This window comes from Equus asinus, chromosome 10, assembly GCF_041296235.1.
Source record: "Equus asinus isolate D_3611 breed Donkey chromosome 10, EquAss-T2T_v2, whole genome shotgun sequence".
In the NCBI taxonomy this organism is placed as follows: Eukaryota; Metazoa; Chordata; class Mammalia; order Perissodactyla; family Equidae; genus Equus; species Equus asinus.
The window spans coordinates 74,162,232-74,183,867 of NC_091799.1; the positions used below are offsets into that span (position 1 = coordinate 74,162,232).

At 38.0% G+C, this 21,636-nt stretch overlaps 1 protein-coding gene across 4 annotated transcripts in view; it reads right to left on the reverse strand.

The window, feature by feature from the left end:
- The window catches only part of NNT (nicotinamide nucleotide transhydrogenase), an 81,589-nt gene that overhangs the window by 51,281 nt on the left and 8,672 nt on the right, over positions 1–21,636 (reverse strand). For all 4 annotated transcript variants that reach the window (XM_044779354.2, XM_014831494.3, XM_014831478.3 and 1 more), the window contains exons 3-7: positions 20,879–21,108; positions 18,213–18,430; positions 14,904–14,991; positions 10,002–10,090; positions 5,993–6,180 (exon numbers count right to left, since the gene is read on the reverse strand). In XM_044779354.2, the coding sequence (XP_044635289.1) occupies positions 5,993–6,180; positions 10,002–10,090; positions 14,904–14,991; positions 18,213–18,430; positions 20,879–21,108 (813 nt within the window). The remainder of the gene's footprint in view (positions 1–5,992; positions 6,181–10,001; positions 10,091–14,903; positions 14,992–18,212; positions 18,431–20,878; positions 21,109–21,636) is intronic.

Consider the following 21,636-nt stretch of genomic DNA (forward strand, 5'->3'; position numbering starts at 1 on the left):
AGGATTAAACATCAGCAAATAAAATTACAAAGTGGGAAGAGAAAAGAGGCTGTTGGCTGCTCACAAAAATCCATGTTTATTATGGGCTAAATTGTGTCCCCTGAAAATTCATATGTTGAAGCCCTAAGCCCCAGCACCTCAGAATGTGACTGTATTTGGAGTTAGGGCCTTTAAAGAAGTGATTAAGTTAAAACGAGGCCATTTGGGTGGGTCCTAACCCAACCTGACTGGTGTCTTTAGAACAAGAGGAAATGTGGAACAAAGACCATGTGAGGACACAGCAAGAAGAGGACCATCCATAAGCCAAGGAGAGAGGCCTCAGAAGAAACCAACCTGCTGACACTACGACTTTGGACGTCTAGCCTCCAGACTGTGAGAAAATAAATTTATGTTGTTTAAGCTGACCAGTCTGTGGGATTTTGTCATAGCAGCCTTAGCAAACTAATACAACATTCTCTCATTCCTGGGCACACAGCTAGGCAACAATCCCCAGCTTCCTTCACAGTTAAGTTTGACCATGTGACCAAGTCTTAGCAAAAGAAATGTGAGCAGGAGTGATGTATGGCACTTCCAGGCATTCCATTTATACTTCTCCAAGTCCGTTTCCCTTCTGGCTAGCTGGAATAGAGACAGTGCCCAGAGTGACTTCATAGCCTCATAATGATGACGGCAACAATGTTATACCTGAATCTGCAGATGACCACTTGAAGAAGAGTTGCCCACCAATGTGTCAACCACCCATTACTGTTAACTAAGCAAGAAGTAAATTTCTATAATGTCTGAGCCATTATACACTTTTAGGTTACTTTGCTATAGCAGCTAGGACCACCCTACCTAATACTGAGGTACAAGAAAGTATAGGGAGAATGGAAAGAAGGAAATACAGAAATGCATATGGTAGGAAGTACTAGTTGTTAACAGTAACTCTATTGGGTACTGCTTCACCAGAGACAGCCTCAGCCTCCCAATCCTTTTCAACTCAAAGACTGCCAAGGAGGGGAGCACAGTGCTTTCTAATCTTGTAACAGACTTTTGGAGAAATAACAGACCAAACCAGAACATAATTCTGTGCCATAAACTTCCTAACAGAACATTTATTAAATTTAGCCCAGTCACTCACTAAATGTGCTCAAACACACTCTAAGAAGTCAAGACTGGAAAATGACCATGGGAAACTCTACAATTTTGGCATCTTTCTCTTGATAACAAGTTGCCCTGTCTGTGTTGAAAGCTACCAAAAGGTGTATAGACAGCATGTGGTTTACCACCGTTTGATGTTGCAACATTTAAGTACTTCTCTCTGTCCTTCAAAATTCTCAAAACACAGGAAACTTTGTACAACTAATATTACAAGATTCCCAAAAGTCATATAACACATTTAAAGGAGGGGAAAATGGCAATAAATCAGATTAGTCAGTAAAAAAAAAGTTAATTCCAAAAAAGTTGGAAGTCACTGATCTATATAGTTTTGTCCTTTAAGATCATGATGTTTACAGAAGAAGGAAAAGAACAATCTGAAAAATAAACCTTCACTTTAGAGAAAAACTGAATAGTCATCAAAACAATACTATCCTTGTGGAATTTCACAAATGGAGAGTATATCATTGTATTGAGTTTGACAACTACTGTGGAAAGTTGTTCTTTTGTACTATATTTCTGCTCCATGTGAAAGATGGATTCAAAGACACAGGCTGCACCAATCCTGATTTTCCTGCAGACTGTGAAATCTGTCTGGTTTGGCCTCATATGTGTGAGGCCCTTGCATAACAGGGGAAAATACCCCCTCCTAATTCTCCAGAGTCATGTAAAATTACTACAGGGGCCCTTTGAGAGGTGTATTCTAAGGCCCTAATTGGTATAGATAAAAATAAAAAGTACTGTTACCCTCATCTGGATTGTGCCTAAAAAGAGGTCCAAGTATATATGGCCTAAGGTATTACACTTTATAAGCAAACAATGAATTTCCTAGCTGATAGGACACTGTCTAACTCCTGAACAGACCTTCCACTACTTTCTAATTCTGTCTCCTGAGAGGTCCAGCTAACCACCTCAAATCGCAAACTGGGCAAGTGTCCTAGTTTTGAAAATTTAAGAAAGCTAGGATTCCATCTTTAAGTAGCCTCACAATGTTTCTATCCAAAAGTGAGCCAACAGAGCGTGCTCTCTCTCTCCTTGGATAGCACTGGAAAAATAAAAGGGATTGTACCAATCGAGACCTAAGAAAAGTACCCGGAAGGATTAGCTCAGCAATATTTGCTGAGCCACTGTTATGTACAAGGCCCTATCCTAGTACCCAACAGGACAGCAGTAAACCAAACACTCCTGGTGCATGCACAGGGAGACAGGGCAACTAAGGAGCAGTGAGACTGAACTACCGGAATCTGAGGCACAGGCAAAGTGCTACAAATGCAGAAAAAGGAGTGTTTACTACCGAATAGGAGATGGCAGAAACTGTGGAGGAAGTAGTAACTGAGTTGAGTAGGATTTCAGAAGGCAGGGATAGCATTCCAAAGAGAAGAAAATATGTGCAAAGGCCTGAAGGTCCTTGGCCTATTTGCGGAGACAACAGCAGCCAGCATGACTGAAATCAGGCCCAGAGAGTATGAAATTAGTTTAAAATGCATCCTGAAAGCTAACACAGGACTAGAAACTGAAAGGCAACCTCACAAAGGAGTGCAAACTTTACAGCACAGGTGATTCGGGAGAATGCGATCCAATCCTGATCACTTTAGATGGGCTTTATCTAGTGATGCTGGGAACCCGAGTGGTCCAAGATACCGTCATCATTACTAAACAAAACCCCAGGCTTTCCGATAGCCATGGTTCAATTACAAAATAAGGGCAACACCTGAGGTGTGGAAAGGGTGAGCTGGAAAGCTAGATGACCCTATGAAGCTTATCATTTTTTAATTAGGTGGTTATCAGGAAAGAATTTAATGGAAAAGGTTGTTTCTATCAGGGTTGACTCAGCATGTGCTCCACAGTACTCCTAATTCTCACTGGAATTTAGGCGAAATTTGCCTAACAATCAGTCAGTGCTAAACCACTATGCTTCCTCCTCACACCACCCCAACACTCCCCTCCCTAACTTACCAACCAGATTTTCAATCTGATTCCTTCTCTTTCTGATTACATATTCCAAGTCTCTAAAAGGGTTCCAGAACAATAGGGATGCTGAAAATCTCTCATGTCTCAAAAAGTTTAGCAGAAAAGTTTATGAGCACAGCCTAAACATTACCAGAGAGCGGGGCTATCTTACTTTTTAATGGTAGCCCCAAAGGTCAAAGAGCTGGACAGCAAGGTAGGGAGCTTTCCCTTGTGCGCACAGTACCACAAAATGGGACCAGCAGCAGGGCTCTATCCTGAAGTTACCTACATTAATGAAATTCTAGCCTTTAACCCATCACCCAATCAAATCTAAGGGGTCTAGACGACGGTGCAAGTAAGCGGTACAAGATACCAGGCAGGATAATAACTAGCCGGCTACAGAAATATTTCATTCCATGTACAATCTACATAAGAACAATGTTACTGTTTTTTCCAACCCACTGACTGATGTGTGCCTAGGAGGAATGAAAATTTACTAACTCCATAAGATTGCTAGCTGAAGCTAGCTACCTGCCAGCGTCCCTCTCTCAACCTTCTTGTCCATGCCAGGTCTTCAGTATAGCCACGGAGATCTCCGTGAAAGGAATCTCAGCCTGGAGAACTTCTGACATTTCACTTAATCCCCTTTGGATTCGTTCAAGGAAAACATTAGAACAACTTCTGCCCCAAGAGTCTTTCAGGAGCTAGACACCAACAGGTGACCCACGCAAAGGCTCAGGACATAAACCAGCAAAGGTACAATGCCAAGGACACTGTTTTTCACAGAGCATTAGTGCCTTTATATAATCTTTTCAATCATTTTTTTAAATGCTCACGCTTTCAGGTTTCAGTCCCCAAGGGATATGAAAGATCTTTAAAAAGATCATCTTCTTCCTTATAACAATCTAATTAACTTTTGTCTTTTTTTGGTTTTCAAACAAGTAACAGAAAGGTCCTTCTCAGCCCAGCCTTCTGAGCACGAGCTCCGGGCCGATCCACTGGTCAAGGGCTTTGCACAAGTTTAACGCGCTCTGAGCAGACCACGGCTTCAGAAAAGGCTGAAAGCGGGAAAGGCTCAGTGGAACAGACTAACAAAACTTCTTCAACAAGTCTTCTTTAAGACTATTATACAATTTGACCTTTTACTAAAGTAAACGTATCATAAACTACTTAAAAAAATAAGATAGTATAGGGGGTAGGCCCTAAAACGCTGTATGTGTTTTAAATAAGAAATCTTGAGTTCTAGCACTCACTTCAAGCTTTATAATCAATAATAATTCTATATACTGTGTCCAAATTATCCTCAGTTCTTTATTAAGCGTCTGACTTGACTAAAACCAGCTTCACTTCTACTCCATGAGGAAATGTTTTAGCACCCTCTACTGGCCACTTCTTACATCTGGTCAGCTCACAACTCTCCTCAACCTGCGGCTACCTTTCAAAGGTCAGACAGTGGGTACAGCACAGGCCACCCTATCCTTCGAAACTGAGCCAGGAGTCCCTGCCACGAAACAAACAGACAAATCCTGAATTGCCCTCCTGCCACTGCTTGTTCATGAGTCTTGTTTGCTGGCAGATTTCACAAATACCACCCTGGGCCCTAGCTTGCCTGATCTGTATCCACCTCCAGTAACCAACCCTGGGCCTCATTTCTACACTCACAGATTCTTCTACAGGCTGAGCCCACATCACCCTCCTGCCGGTCCGCTTCATCTAGTCAGCTCTGGAGGGATGGGGGTGTCTGGTGAGACCAGCTCACCTATCAAGTATCACCTGGGTAAACAGAGGACAGAAATAAGAGCTTGGGAGGCACGTTTTCCCCTAAAAACTCAGAAATATGATGTCAATCAACCACCTGCCCTTGGCTTCATATTAGCCAGATTTTTTGGCGGTGGCAGGGATACCAGAAAAGAACTTCTCCTCTCCCATGACCTCATGACAAAGCAGCTTCTCCTAATTTTCCACAGTTCTCTAGAGAAAGCAAGGCACCTTTAGTAAGATCTAACACAAGTAACCATGAACCCTGTCAGCTCCCATTATCTGGCCCACTTTCTTTCAGATGAAAAATATTAGAGTCAGCATGGTACTCATTATTCAATAACAGAAGGAAAGAACAGGAGAAGAGAAGACGTAAAACTATAAAAGGTGGAGAGTTTCTTCATTCCCAAAGCTTGCTGGATCAAGCTACTGTTTACTGATGAACAACTGCTGATTGATTTGGCGTCAATCATCTATTGAGTGAAAAATATTCTTTAGAAGAGGATATTGTAAAGGGACTGGCAAGTAATTCCTGCCAGCAAAGAGCTCACGATCTGGTTGCAAAGACCAAGCATCAAAGCAAATAATTAGAAAGTGACAAAGTGGCATATTCTTAAGTTAAAAAATATATACTTGGAATTCCATAAATACATACACGCACACACAAAAACTCCCCTGCCATGTATGGAAAAATGATCATCAAAATATTAATAACAGTCATCTCTGGTGGAATTTCAGATTATCTGTACTTTTTTTCCTCCATATTTGTCAGTACTGTTTGAATTTCCTACAATAAGAAAGCATATCTTAACAAACAGAACAGAAATAAATTAAATATTAATTTATCAAGGGTGTAAACAGAGGAAATTCCCTACTAATTATTATACATAGAATATGATCTATGAACACAGCTATATAAAAATACACAGAAAAAAAATGAAAGAAAATATACCCAATTATTTACAACCATTATCTCTAGGGCCCACAGTGATTTTGTCTTTTCTACTTTTCATATGCTTTCTCATTGTCTAACACTTTTACAGCAAAAATTGATCTTTACTTAAATTCGAATGTTAAATTTTCACCCTTATTTTAAAATACCATTAGTGAAGGTGCTTGACCGATGCCCATCGACTTGATGACACACCTGGAATAAGCGCCGTGCTGATAAGGATGTCCACTTCCTTGCACTGTTGAGCAAAGAGTTTCATTTCGGCTTCAATGAATTCCTTGGACATCTCTTTTGCATATCCTCCTTGTCCTTCGCCAGATTCCTTCAAGTCTACCTCTAACGGCTCAGCACCAAGAGACTTGAACTGCTCCAAAGCTGCAGCTCTGGCAACGACAGAAGGGAAAGCAGTGGTTATTTTAGGCCCCTGATACAGGAGTCAAGATCATCACTTACACGTACATTTTTTAAAAGGGCAAACTGTATATATTCAAAAGTGCAGTCCTTCTTTTGACGTCTCTGACTGGACTATTTCAATTTTTTTCTAAAGGCAGATAATACTTTTCTAATATTTTTTTCTGGAAAAAAAACCTATAGGGAATTCCACCTTCTACTTAGTTAAGTTACAAAAAGAATTTCACCATTGCCAACTCTAGTAATCAATTATGCTTCTTGTGGCCCCACTGCCAATGATGATGTGAGATTTGACCTACAATAAGACTTGACATCATTCAAATCACTCAAGTTGAGGTTTTTCATTTGTAAATGTTAGGATTTATGGGGACTTTTCCCATATAAATGACTTATTTAGAAATATTTTAACGAAGTGATTTTTGCCTCCAGTCCTCATTAAATTGTGTTTGAAAAAAGCAACCTATAAATGGCATAAATGGTAAAATGTAAAGAGCCAACATATTTAAGTTATATAAAAATACATTCAGTTTAAAAATAAATAATGTAAATGTTAGCCAAGCTCTGTGCACGGGTTGGAAAACCAGAGCCAACAAAGATCTCAGCTTTGTGGTGCACAATGTGTTTAACTCACCAACATCCATCCCACTACAGTGAATCGCAAACTTCCCTAATGACAATGATCACTGCAGGTACTTGTCAAAAATTCAAATTACCAAGCCCCTTCCCAGACCCACTGAATTACAATCTCCAGCAGAGAGGCCAGAAGCTATATTTTTAGGAAGAGCTGCAGGTAATTCTTGCCATCATGGAAGTTTGGGAAACTCTGGTCTGAGCCCATCAGTCCCTAGCAACTGTCATGCTCAGGGAATGGACACAAAGGGTAGGATGTAAAAGGGCAGAAACGACATGGTTGAGCAAGAGGTTCTCTCCCTTTCTGCTGGCTAGAGCAAGGAAGCTTGTAACCAGGATTGCCTAGGGAGGTCAACTTGTGACACAAAAAAAATCAGCCAAAGCTGAGAACAGCAGAAAGAAGAGACAGAAGGAAGCTGGTCCCAGATAGCACCAATGAGCCACTGACTCTAGCATGAAAAGGAAGTCCTTCCCACAGCTTTTCACTTAGGCGGGATAAGGCATTTTCTTATAGTTTAAGCCAATATTCCTACTGGTATTTCTAATCAGCCAAAGGGATATAGACCTTTAAAGTTTTAGAAATGTCTACTGTTTTTAATGAAATAAGAAGAATTCAAAATGATATGTACGTGTGTGTGTATAAATATATATAAAATGATCCCAATTTTATTCAAAATGTATCTACATAAAAATCTGTAAGAAATTACACCAAAAAATCATTAGCAATTATATCTGGCTGAAGTACAAAAGATATTTTTATTTTCTTCCCTAGGTTTTGCTGTATTTTTCAATAATGAACACGTATAATTAAAAACATAAATGCTATTTTGGAATCTTTGCCTTCAAAATAATTTTATCATTTAAAACTATTATAATATATCAAAATTTAAGGTTGAATTTCTTTTAACCCAAAAATTCCATTTCTAGGAATTTATCCCAAGGAAATAATGAGATATCTCCAAATACATATGTTCTTACACATGCATATATACAGTATTGGTTATATTTAGTACAAACGTCCATTTATGGAGGACTAGTTAAATAAGTCACTCTACTTCTATACAATGGAATCCCACACAGCCATTAAACACATTTGTAGGTAAGTGAAGACCTTCATGATCTACTGTTAAGTTAAAAAAGTAAGTTAAATAGTGCTATTAGTAAAATTACATTTTTAATTAATGTGTAGAAAAGGGAACATGTACTAAAATGTTGGTAGTTATCTCTAGGCAGTAGGATTTAGGGTATTTTATTTTCACTTTTTGTACTTTTTTATATTCTTCTGAAATGGGGGAATAAGCATGTATTGTTTTTATGATCAGAAGGAAAGTAAACTAGATAAGCTATAAAATTGATTATATTTCCCTTTATATTATATAAAATAAGGCTAATTATCCCTACTTTACAGAGTTATTGTAAAGAACAAATAAAATACAGCATATAGCACAATGCCTGGAAGAGAGAAAGCATTTACTATGAGTGTCTGAAAACTACAGCTCTTGAACTGTCAATTGTTTTTGTAAATAAAGCTTTATTGGAACTCACACACATACAAAAAGAAAGATAAAAAAGAAAATAAAGATTTTATCTTTCTAAACTTTGTAACACAGGTATTAGGCAAGATACTACTATTGTTATGAGGGGAATCTCCTAGCTATTCTTTGAAAAAATTCAAAAATCATATCCCTTTAAGATTACTGGGCAATGAGCTGTCCTTAAGTTTTTAGGATGTTTAACTGAAAATATATACCATTCAGTCTTCCAACAAAAATTTATAACGAAGTGTGCTTTCCAATACATTTGGATTTCATATTTATAATATGATACCAACCTCTTATCTCAAAATAGTGATTAGAATTAATGAGCTATAATCCTTAGAAAAGTATTATATCAGTTCAGCCATATCTTTCTTCATTGTGTACTTGAGTTATCTGAACAAACTAAATAAAAATGGAGTTAAGCAACAGCCATATTCCAGCTGTCGACTCTGTACACAGTCAAAACCAATGACATCAATAGAATCTAATAAGTTCTCAGTAGTTAACCCAACACTGAGTTTCAAATCATCTCTAAGTCAAATATATACATTTCTACTCTAATACTACTGTCCACTACAGTGAAAACTTGAACAACCTGCTTTCTCCAGGCTTGGAGGTATTCAAAAACTTCACATTAGCAAATATCAAAAATTAAAAGATAGGACTAATATGCTTAACTCTGGCTATCCTTGGCTTCCGCCTTGGTTACTTCAGAAACAGCTTTTCTCACTTCAGCAGGACAGCCTTTATCAACGCATCACTTCTCTAACTCCAGGTAAACACTGTAAACTGTATTCTATGGAACACTCTTTACTCTGAAAAGTTACAATCTTTCCAAATTTTTTTTTTAACATTCTAAATTCAAGATTAGCAGTGGCATTATTCTTCTATTGACTGCAGCTGATAATAAATAACTACGTTTCAACCTTGAAAAAGTATTGGAACACATAAATGATAACAATACTCGATAAGCATTTGATAAAATCTAGTATCTAGTGTCTTCTGAAAGGAAGAACAATTTTAATCAAACTTTAAAGAAATTCTATGAAAATGTTGATATGTCTGCTTTAAAGAAATATACAAAGAACATAATCAAGTACTTTCACTCAGGGGCTCTACCGCCGCCCAGTCAGCTTTATCTGCTCCCATCCACTCAAGACAGAGCACCCCCCGCATCCCCCAGTCTGTTCTCCAAGATGTCTCCTATACTACTTTTCTTCATACAACAAACAGCTTTGCTCATGCCCTGCCTGGTGCCTAAACGCATTTGGAACAGAAATAGAACATGGCAGAGCAACAGGTTAGAAAGTCAAGAAAGAGAGAACTCTTGTCCAATTGGTAGTCTACATGAAAAAACAAAACTGAATGTGAAGAATTACTTTTGAATTCTTTTGTTTTTTAAATTATTCTGCTGTCCTAAGTCTGGGTTCTTAAATTTTTTTCCACTAAGTAATACTTTTTTCACTTTTGAGTTAACTTTGGAAAAGTAGAAAGATTTTTAAATGGAAAGAGCACATATAGCAGTTTTCAACGTGCTACATCCATTTATAAATTCTGAGGAAAGCATACTACCCACCTGAAACAAAATGTTTTCACCGTAACAGCATCACTAGTAAAGCACTCACCTCGTGTCAAAACCTCGAACAATTGCACCCATCGACTTCGCGGCACCTGCAGAAGCCAGCCCAGCAACGCCACCACCAACTATCAGAATCTAGGGAAAAAGGCAGAATCGGCATGTTCTAAATAAACTTCATTATCAACTGATTATGAAAAACCATCAACTAAGAGCTATCAGTGCCTGGTACACAGCATTCAATAATACCCCTGGTGGTCCTGTTGGTGACAACCAGCCCTCAATAAACGTACTGAGTGCATAGACTACTCTTTAACTGAAACACCACTGGAATTCTTTTTCCACCACTGTTTTTAAAAATTTAGCAAAGGAACAACTGCTGGCAAAGGCCAAAGACCTTTGAAAAACAGCCCGACAGCCAGCATCTCAGTGCAAAAGCAACATGCAGCACAATCAGCATTACATTTGTGAAAGATTAACCAGTTATTTCCCACTGTATAAAAGCTACTTCTATGAAAATGCCCAGTCTAGCATTTTAGCTATCTCACCCCTCTCAAATTTTAAGGTTTTTCTATGTTCATAAAATATCAAAATAAGTTTCAAAGATGGATACAACAGTAGTGAAACATCTACTCCAACCCCTATTTTGAACTGAAAGGAAGAGCAGGTGACCAACCACCTAATTTTGAACCATTTTGAACGAACTGTACCTGAAATGCAAAGCAATGTAACTAATCTCCCTAACCATGGAAGGATCAGAGCCAAGAAAACCAAAGAATTCCTCAGAAACAAGTCTCCCCCGTCTTCTAAGCAGCAAAATAAGAACAGTGTTGTCTCCAGTCTAGATTGGGCCCTCCAGAGAAAAGTCCTATTATACTTCCCAGTCAATTGATGGCAACTCCTTGTTGCTGAAAAACAAAAGTCACCCACAGAAAGAGTGAAGTTTATAAATTCCCCCACCCATCATGCCCACACCTCCTTCCCACTTTTTAAGAAGACTCAGCTAGTGGAACTGTGCTCCAGTGACCCCTAGGCAGGGTCTCAGAGATCACATGAATTGATCTTGACAGCGATGGTTTGTTGGGGGAGCGGAAGGTCGTCTACAGGACAAAGACGGACCAGAGGGAACAAGCAACAAGCAGGCTCTGTGCTCCAAGGCACCAACCCCGCTCCACACTCTACAGCCTCACCACTGCTAAAACAATGAAATAAAAATAAAATAAAATAAGTAAAAATTAGAGGACCAAGCCGTTATCCTGAATCAAGAAATAACAGAAGATCCCATAATTTAAAAGACAGAATTGCACAAGAACAAAGCTATGTAGATCTTACAAAAGGAATTTACTCTTTCACTGCAGCATGGGGTGAAGAAAAAGACAGAGATTAATAGTCAGAGAGCTTCAGTTCAAATCCTGACACTGCTACAGACTAGTTCTGGGTGACCTTGAGCAAAGTGCTTAGCATCTGCAATAAAGCAGTCAAAACATCTTCCCAGAAGGTTGTTACACTGAACGATAAATCAAAAGCACTGACAGCTAACTGGCACACCATAGACATATACTCAAGAAGCAGCAGGTTAAGGGCAAGGGAAAGGAACCAACTTTAGAAATGTTCTTGATTTCGAGTCATGTAACCTGTTCCTCTCCACTTTCCCCATCTCAGTAAAGGGCACTAACTGTGCACACAATTGTTCAAGTCAAAATAGGGAGGTCGTCTTGAGTCCTCCCTTTGTGCATATTTCCACCTCCAATCCATCAGCAAGTACTATGGGTGTTAACCCCCAAAGATCTCCCAATCCATCCCCTTCTTTACATCTCTATTGCCACCACCTTCCCAGGGCACTATTTCTGTAATCAATTCCTAACAGATCGTGCTTTCACTCTTCTCTCTACTATCCATTCTCTCACAGAACAGTTGGATGATTTTCTGTAACCCTTGTGAAATAACAGAAAATATATATATTGGTTTCTGCCCCCCGTTCCTGGCACAGAGTTCCTAAAATTTCTCTAATTTCCTAAGTGAGAAGAGTACTAAGGGCATCTTTTGTTCTAACATTTGGTCTTTGGCCCCAGTTCCTGACACAGGGATCCTAATTCCCTTGGAATTTCCTGGGTGATAGCAGTGTCTTTTGTTATAATGAGGTGACTGTTGGTGGGCTCTTGGCTGGGGGCAGGTCACCAGAAAAACCAAGCCATGATTACAAGTTGGGAATTTTCAGCCCCATCTCTCGTTCTCTAGAGAGAGGAGAGGGGCTGGAAATGGAGTTAACGATCGATCATGCCTATGTGATGAAGCCTCCATAAAAATCCCAAAAGTACGGGGTTCGAAGAGCTTCCAGGTTGGTGAACATGGAGGTGCAGGGGGAGTGGTACGCCCAAAGAGAGCATGGAAGCTTCATGCCCCTTCCCACCTACCTTGCCCCACACATCTCTTCCATCTGGACATTCATCTGTACCCCTTAACGTATCCTTTTATACTAAACTGGTAAACAGCAAGTAAACTGTTTTCCTGAGTTCTATGAGCCACTCTAGCAAAGTAAATGAACCTGAGAAGGGGGTCATGGGAACCTCCGATTTATAGTCGGATCAGAAGCACAGGTAACACCTGGTCCTATGATTGGTATCCGAAGGGGGATGGGAGCAGTCATGTGGGGCTGAGCCCTTAACCTGTGGGATCTGAAACTATCTCCAGGTAGATAGTGTTAGAATTGAGTTAAATTGTAGGACACCCAGCTAGTATCACAGAATTGCTTGGTATGGAGAAAAACCCCACACATTTGGTGACCAGAAGTGTCAAAAGTGAAGTGTTCTACGTGAAAGTAAAGGAGAGATACAGGAGCAAGAGTGAAGTTTTTCTAAAACAATCCTAAATGTGACATTTTCCTCATCTGCAAGAGAATCTGAACTCTATAACATGACCTATAAGAGAGGCCCCACATCATCCAGCACTACCCTACCTTTCCAATATCCTCTCAGATCACTCTCCACCTTGCTCACCACACTCCAAGACCAATGGCTTTCTTTACTCTTCTAGAACACACTGAACTCTTTCCCATCTCAGGGACTTTTTATGTGCTGTTCCTTTTACCTGGAATCCTAAACCCCTCCTTTCTTTCCTTCCATCCGTTAGGTCTCAGCTCAAATGTGAAAGGAGCCTTCCTCATCACCCTAACTAAAGTAGCTTGCTCCCATGACCCACTATCATATCACCATGTTCATTTCTTTTATATCTAAAATTACCTTGTATGCTTATTTGACTGTTTATCTCCTCACTATGGCCCCTACCAGAATGGAAGTTTCATGTGGCAGGGATCTTGTTCGCCCTGTTCATGCCATATCCCCAGCTCCTAGAACAGCGCCTGACGTACCACAAGCCTTCAACAGATTGATTTTAGCTCATTCTAGACAAGTAAGAACGCTCCACGTTTAAAGGAAACCCAAATAAAATATTATGCAATCTACTTTGATAAGCCCATCTAGTGTCTAATTCTTCAATATCAGAAAACTATTTCTGACATGTAACCAAAGTCCCTTAAGCTACAATTTACATTCTCAGAAAGACAGTCACTTTTCCACCTCTTAAAGGCTGATGATTCCCCTTCCTTTAGGGACTCTTTTGTTTCACTTTTTCATCCCTTATATTCACAGCTTTCCTCTCAACTTCCACATGCTTCAAGAAAGATTCTAACCAAAATTGAGTAGCGGATCTGTGTATCAAAGCATTCAGCCAGTTTAAGAACAGCATCCAGCTTCTGGCCACAAGTGCCAGGTGTACTCTTATAATCCTGAGAAAGAGATCAAAATGTAACCACTTCACACATCACATCTCGGGTTGTTGCTCCTACTTTCTTGCTAAGTACTCTGTCTCCACTTGAACCACTTGCCATTTTCTTCACCTGGCCTGTTTTGAAAGCAATATATAACTAGGTTTCTCAAAGCTGCTATTATCTTTTTTTTCATTTTTTCTAGGAGATTTACTTCGTGTGAGAACTCTGGGTCTATATGACAAAGTTCTCAAGAGCAGGAAGCACCAAGTAAACCTGTACCCTTTGGACAGAGTATACTCTGCAGGTAGATGACAACATTTAAAGTCCTCTTTCCTATACCTTGCCAAACTGCTTACATTGTTATTTGGTCACAATATAATCTATTCTTTCACCTAGCCATCCCCACCTCTTGTCAACTGCTCCTCTCTGCTCTCGACCTAGATTAAAGAAACTGCACCCTTTCCCTCTGCCAAATACTGATTACACCACCTCCTGATTTCTGTCCTCTTGACCTAAAACTTGACAAAAAGTGAGGAAACCAAGACAATTATTTCCTATGAACCAAAATATGTTGCAACAATTGGGAAATTGAGAATTTGCTGAATGGTATCTTGAAGCTTTTTAGAAAATTAGTAACAAAAAGAACAAGTTATCCAAAATCCCTTTAAAATTCAGGTTAGTGGGGCCAGCCTGGTGGCATAGTGGTTAAGTTTACACACTCTGTTTCAGCAGCCCAGGGTTCACAAGTTCAGATCCCAGGCGCAGACTTGGCACCACTCATCAAGCCATGCTATGGTGGAATCCCACAAAAAATAGAGAAAGATTGGCAGAGATGTTAGCTCAGTGGCAATCTTCCTCAAGTAAAAAGAGGAAGACTGGCAACAGATGTTAGCTCAGGGACAATCTTCCTCACCAAAAAAACAAAGAATTCAAGTTAGTAAGTCAAAAACAGAAAAACAGACTAGAACAATCTTCTAGATTGACATTTCTAATGTCAAAATTCTTTTTTTTCAAGCAATCTTAAGCAGCTATGAGGATCTACCATATACGTGTAACATGCCACAAAAATCATCAGTGTGAAGTTAACAAGTAACAAAAATTTTAAAATAACTGTATTTTAAGACCATACATACCCTTGCCTTTAATTAATTCATAATATGAAGAAACATTAAAAGTTTTACCTACCTTAGCTGGCGGAACTTTTCCAGCAGCTGTGATCTGACCAGTAAAAAACCGTCCAAAATGATTTGCTGCTAGTACAACAGCCTTATAACTTAAAAAAAATAGATAAACAAATACATGGATAAATAATTCCATAACATGAAAGATCTTAGGCTCATATATCATCATTCATCAATTAAGCTTTAACTGTCAAATAATAATAGGTAACATTTATATAGTATCTACTATGTGTCAAAAAAAAGTTCTAAGTGCTATTTCTTATTCCTTTAATCTTCACCACAATCCTAAAGATGGGTACAAGTATTATCTTCATTCTCTAGGTGAGGAAACTAAGACACAGAGAGATGAAGAGACTTGTCCAAAGTCCCTCAGCTAGTAAATGGCAAAGCCAAAAGTCTAACCCTGGCATCTTGCCTCCGGAAGCACACTCATCCATAATGCTCCCTGGTCTCTTTATAACAAATACTGCAGAAGATCAGTTGTGATCAAAAAAAAAAGAAATGAAGGAAAGACAAGAAAAGGCAAACAATGGTTTTCTTTTGGGGCTAGGACTACAGATACTTCAAACTTTCTGTTTTACTTTACTGTCCACGTTGTCTTTGACAATTACGTAGTATTTATATGATGGGGGGAAAACTTTAAAATAAAAAAAAAATTAGATTAGGTACATGATTGTACATAATAAAATTCCAACCTCAGAACGAAAAACACTTCCCTTGATGTCTAATGGTTGAAAGCAGGGAATTTTGAGACACAGTGACCTCAGTTCAAGTCCTAGTTCTATCACTAACTAGTTTTGTGATCTTGGGCAAATTTCTTTAATTCTCTAATCCTTGGTTTCCTCATCTATAAAGTGGGACAAAGAAAGCATCTACCTCTTAGTGTTCTTAGGAGGGCTAAATGAGATAATGCAGGTAACACGCTCAGCATAAAGCCTGTCACTTAAGTGATTGGTAAATATTAGTATTTTTAGCTAAGGAAACACTATTTGCAACAAAACTAGTAAAATATACCATCTTTTCTTTAATAGGATATTTTTACTATTACACTAATTTCATTTTCATATCATTTTACACTTAAAAGGCACTTTTTCACATTCTTACTCAGGAACACACACTCTACCTTAATATTACAATCTAACTATTTAATGTGAAGCTCCATCTGCTAGCTGGAAACAAAACCTTTCCCTCATCATATTTTCATAAATATAATAATTAATGCAAAAGCATGTAACAGTTACCACTATTAATTTCAGTTAAATCATATTAGAGCAGGAAAACAGCATTTTAGAGATTACATTATTTGTTTGTCTTCTGAATCCAAGTGATAGAAATTTTCAAAGAGTAAACATGATAAAGATTCAAAGGCCATTGTAAGAAATTAATTTTGGAATTAATATTTTAAAAGATTCAGTTGCTATACTAAAGAAAATAACAAGAACGAGGCTAATTACACAGGAAATGTACAAGAAAACGTTGATAGTGAAAAAAAGTGATAAAAGTGGGCCTTTTTTTGATAAGAAAAAAGATCAGAATGAACATCAATAAACTTGGAGAGGCATGTCTTCACTGTAATATGGCTGTGTGTGAGTTAGGCAGATAATGATTTATCGCACATTGTGTGGGTGTGTATACCAGATGATTCATCTCAAATTATGCTCCTCGCATGTATCAGCTCAGGACATAAGATAGTGATTCTTTAAATTGTGCCCCATTGATGTCCAAAGGTTCAAATTTCAGCCAACTCTGGGGCCAGAGTGGGTGGGATAGAGAACAGACATGTTTCTGGACACCCCTCCATCCCTCAATTCAACTAAGGCCACTCTGCTCTTAATTGGGTTTGTTTACATTGCCTCAAAATATTTCATTTGCTCAAAAGATTCTGCAGCTAAAAACCACTGATCTAGAGCTGCTGGTTTTGATAACCTTTCACATACATGCATTTCACATCACAAAATCAACAGCACCCTTAAAGGTTCACATTGTACGTTTTCTATATAAAATTTTAAGTCCCACATTGTGTAACATAACTCTTCTACAAACTAAATAAATATGGCAAAAATTTATTTTGTCCCTTGGTATATAATTTACACCACAAAAAGCATCTTCAAACCAGTCATTTGCCATATTACATTAAGGACAAGAAAATGTATTTTTAACTAGTCATTTTTGTTTATTGCATCTCATTTATATCAAAAGCGAAACCCAAAGTAGGATCCGTGCCATATCTGATATGTACACCTAAGACCTAAAACCTAAGAAAACCTTCAGCTCATGTGTTAGGCCATAAAAGTCTTTATTCAGGTTCATCTTTCTTTCATGTAGTTTTATTTTTCAAACATTTTCATTTGCTCTTGCTTGTTCATATTAGCAAATTGTCTCTACTAATAGTTTTCATGCTTAAAATCTAATTCAACTAGTTTCTTACATGAGCTGATTTTGTAAGTATCATCTGATTCCTAGATTTTTCCCACTTTCTAGGTAAAGTCAGCAACACGCTTCACTCACATAGCTATTCCTATACCTCTCCCATGACAGGCACAGCCACACTCCTTTGAGCAGAATGGGCCTTAGAATCTTTCTCAACACAGCACTCCAGACAATAATTGGGGAATGCATTATTGCTGGAGAACAAATGAAGTTTATTGCCATCTTGGCCTTAAAGGTAAGAGAACACAGTTAGCCCTCAATTATCAATAAGAGTTTTGACACCAGATGAAATTTCCTCAAGTGCAGACATTTTCCCTATTCTTTAAATATTTTATGAATTTAACCTAACAAAACCTAATTAAAATGGCAAATACAACCATTTTTGACCTGTAAAAACAATTTATGTTAACTAAACTTATTGTGGCATTTCACAATATATACATATATCAAATCATTATGTTGTACACCTTAAACTTATACAATGTTATATGTCAGTTATATCTCAATAAAACTGGAAAAAAAACAGCAATTTGAGCCTAATACATACAGGTATTCACACATATACACACATATATGAAATACAGTATATTCCTCACACAAATAATCTGACGGTCATTCCCTTTGGTGGAAGGAAATACTACTTCTCTTCCATTCATGAAGATTAAAAAGGAATGTAAAATAGAGTTCCATATGAAGAGCCATTTGCTATCTGATGACTGTGAAACAATAAAATGAGTCAAAAATAACTTAGTGCACTCTCAAAAGGCTGCAATCTCCAACAATTATTACAAGTAAAATCATTGTGAGAGAAAAGCTACAGTGAGCATGTTTCTGTAGTACCATTGTGCTTTTGTTCGTTTGAAATGGAAAAGAATCAACCTACCCAGCGATGTTGGCCATGGAGCTTAGCGCATCATATCCCTGAGCGATTGTGACTCTTGGAACCTGGTCCATGGCCAAAACTGTAGTTTTTCTTTTGGAAAGTTTATTTAGCAAGTCTGGATTTTGAGCCGGGTAAATAAAACTAATCAGTGTTCCTGATGTCTTTAAAAGGTCAGCTTCATGAACACCTAATGTTGGATTAACCATGGGGGCTCGCACCTGAGAAAAAAATCAAGTCACGGATTAAAAATATAAATACCTCCATCACATTTTTAAGTAAACAAGACAATTGGGTAATATACCATGATTGAAATAATAGTCCAAGAGTAAATCTTTCAGCAATAAATTTCTGACTAAATTCCTAAACAAGGCAAGGCACACAAAGATCTCTGCCATCTACCCTCTGACAGATGACCTATGAACTGGTCTGAGTAAAGAGTACACACACCTGGAAATAGTGTCAGGACAGGTTTGACAATGAACTGTAGTGCAGTGGGGAAATACGGAGGTTCTACAACAAACGTGTTCTCCCAAAACCTATTATTCTGGCAAGATTAAGAGACATTAGAATAAACAGACGGGAAGTTTTTGTTGGGTGTTCAAAGTTTCAATTCTTGCTGATTTGGGTAAGCACAAATGTTTGGAGTAGTAAGAAGTTAAGAAGATTGTAAACTAAAATCTCCAGGGTAGTATGTAGAGATTTATCTTCCAGAATATAATTCCAGAGCTTAATATTGCAGAAGAATATTTACAGAGGATCACAATTCAAACTAGCAGCCGTGCTGAACTGAGTTTAAGCAAAAAGCTATAATATATTCTGTTATGCTAAGAAGTATCAAGTCAGTCAATGAACACACACTCCACATTCTTAAAACTTTCAAATATCCATTTTTTAAAGCAGAATTTTTTAAAAATTCCATTTTAAAAGTGTTTTAAACAGTGTTTTACACCCAAGTTTAAAATCAATCTTCAATTAAAGTATATCATTTCCTTAGCTCCCAGTTCACAGCAGGGCTTTTAGGCGAGTAAGCACAGAAAAAACAGCTCTGAGACTTAAGTTTTAAAAGGAAATAGAAACACAAATACTGGGTCAATACTTCCATTTCAGAGTATTTCATCTCAGTTTACCTATGAGGTACCTTTATCTGGTATTCCCCATTTCTGTGGTTGATCTGGTGATGCATGTGATTTTAGGTTCTGGACTTTAATTAAAGACTCTGTGACAAGGTCTATTTTTCCTCAGTGAGAATCTACAATATACATTTAATAAAAATCAGAGGACAACTTTGAATTAGTTCTACCAGCCCCGATCAAATGCTTAGCTGAGACTGCTGGCATCTGAGTGAGTTAAGCCAAAAGAATGTTTCCCTGAATGTGCTTTTCGGATCACTAGTTCCTCAAGATATTAACAAGTTTGACTCAAAAAGAGGTCCTAAGGTCAAGTAGTTGACAGGCAAGTACAGTTTAAGGCAAGTATAAAGTTATATAAGTTTCTATACTATAGGATTTCTCAGTGACTTTAACATGCTCATACACAGCATGAATCTCTAAAAGGAACACAGAGCATTACCAAAACTTATGTGCACTCTACTAAACCTTTTTTGTAGGACATCTCAAAAGATTTTGATCCCTAGAACATACACTGGAATGGATTATACTTATTTTTCTATTTTCTCTAAGCTCTTTTACTATACAAAGTTATATCACCAAGTTTCTGTACACCTAAACACTTTAAAAACTTCAGCTGAATTAGAATTTATCTCCATAACATAACTTCACTATTAATTTTCTATAGCAAAAAGAGTTTTGTGTCTCCTGCAAAAACCATTGTTTTTTAAAAGTATATCAAGTTATTCAGTGAACTTTACATTTAAAAAAAAAGCTATGTGATTGATTCCCCTTTAGAAATTAATACAGAAAAAAGCTGGTCTTTCCTGAAAAAGTCAGAAGCTTATTTTCACCTCATAATCATACTTATATAATCTATACTCCCTGATTGCCTTGGTTGTGGAAGGCTTAGAATTTAAGTTAATGATCAACTCTAGTAACCTATGCTGGACTCTTGACACAGTCTCTCTTCCTTTCTCTGTATTATTTTTTACTTCAGATTTTATTTCTAAAGTTCTTCAGCATATAGATTTCTATTCTATATTACCTTAACACCTTTTATTAAAGTAGGTAAGGCTACCTCGCCACTAGCCCAGTGCTGTTTTCTCCAGAACAGTCCTGCCCTCTCTAGAAATAGCACTAAATGTCAGTTAAATCGCTGTTCCTTCCAGGTATCAGAAGATCACTGAACATTCAGTCCCAGGAGTTCCATGCCTTCTTTCTACTCTAGTAGCAGTTAAATATTCACCTGTGGGTATTTTGGATCTATATGAACCACGTAGCACAAATTTTCCCTAGCCAATAGAAACAGAACTTCCACATAGCAAATGTAAAAAGGAAGATCACTTTTTCTCCTATGGTCAGACATAGATCACATTGACTGATAAAAGTTCTACTGGAACATGAAGAATATTCACAACATGCAACCATGTCTTTGAGAAAAAGGTATCATTTGAAAATATGAAAAGCCGTAACAATAGAGAAAGCAATTTGACTTTTCTACAAGAAGATTTTGAAAAGACAGCATGCCATAAACAGAAGGGGAAAAGGAATAATTACTTTGACCACCAAATCAGAGGCCAGCACTTCCTTCGCCCCTTGGATTTGGGCACCTGCTGCTCTGTAGTGATCATCGGAGAACTTGGAAGATTCGCCAGCACCTGATTCCACAACAACGTTAAAACCCTGCTTCACCAAGGCCTGGACGCCAGCAGGAGACAATGCCACTCGCTTCTCATTTTGGAAAATCTCCTTGGGGACCCCAACAGTCAGTTGCTTATATGGAACTCCTACAAACAAAGGCAAAAAAAATTTTGGTAGAAAACAACACCAAACATCAACGTCTTAATAACAGAGTTCAGAAAATGAAAATGGGCAGTCTACTCAAAATATACTGCACATACAATTTGGTGTTCAAAATGATGTTTCTGATTCATAATCAAAATTCTTTGACTTTGTTTGATAGATAATGGGAAATTTTTATGCCCACTCTCCTAAAAATTCTAAATATTTTATTTACCCAAATGGTTCCCTTCAAGGCACATGACTAGCTTAGTTTGTTCTCAGGAAAAAATGCGTTGAGAGATCACTCACATTGCTAACTCTACTCTTTAAACTAACCATCTCGGGTTTACACTGTCCTCATACTTACCTTTAAGGATGACAAAAGTAATTAACTATTTCGAAGAACATCTCTATACTAAACACTTCGATGTTCTGTCACACCCAAAGTCCCCTTCCTGGCAATCTGGCCACATAGAATTCCTCCTAGATTTCCAAGTGCTGTATCTTGAGACCGTACAATCTTGGCCACAACT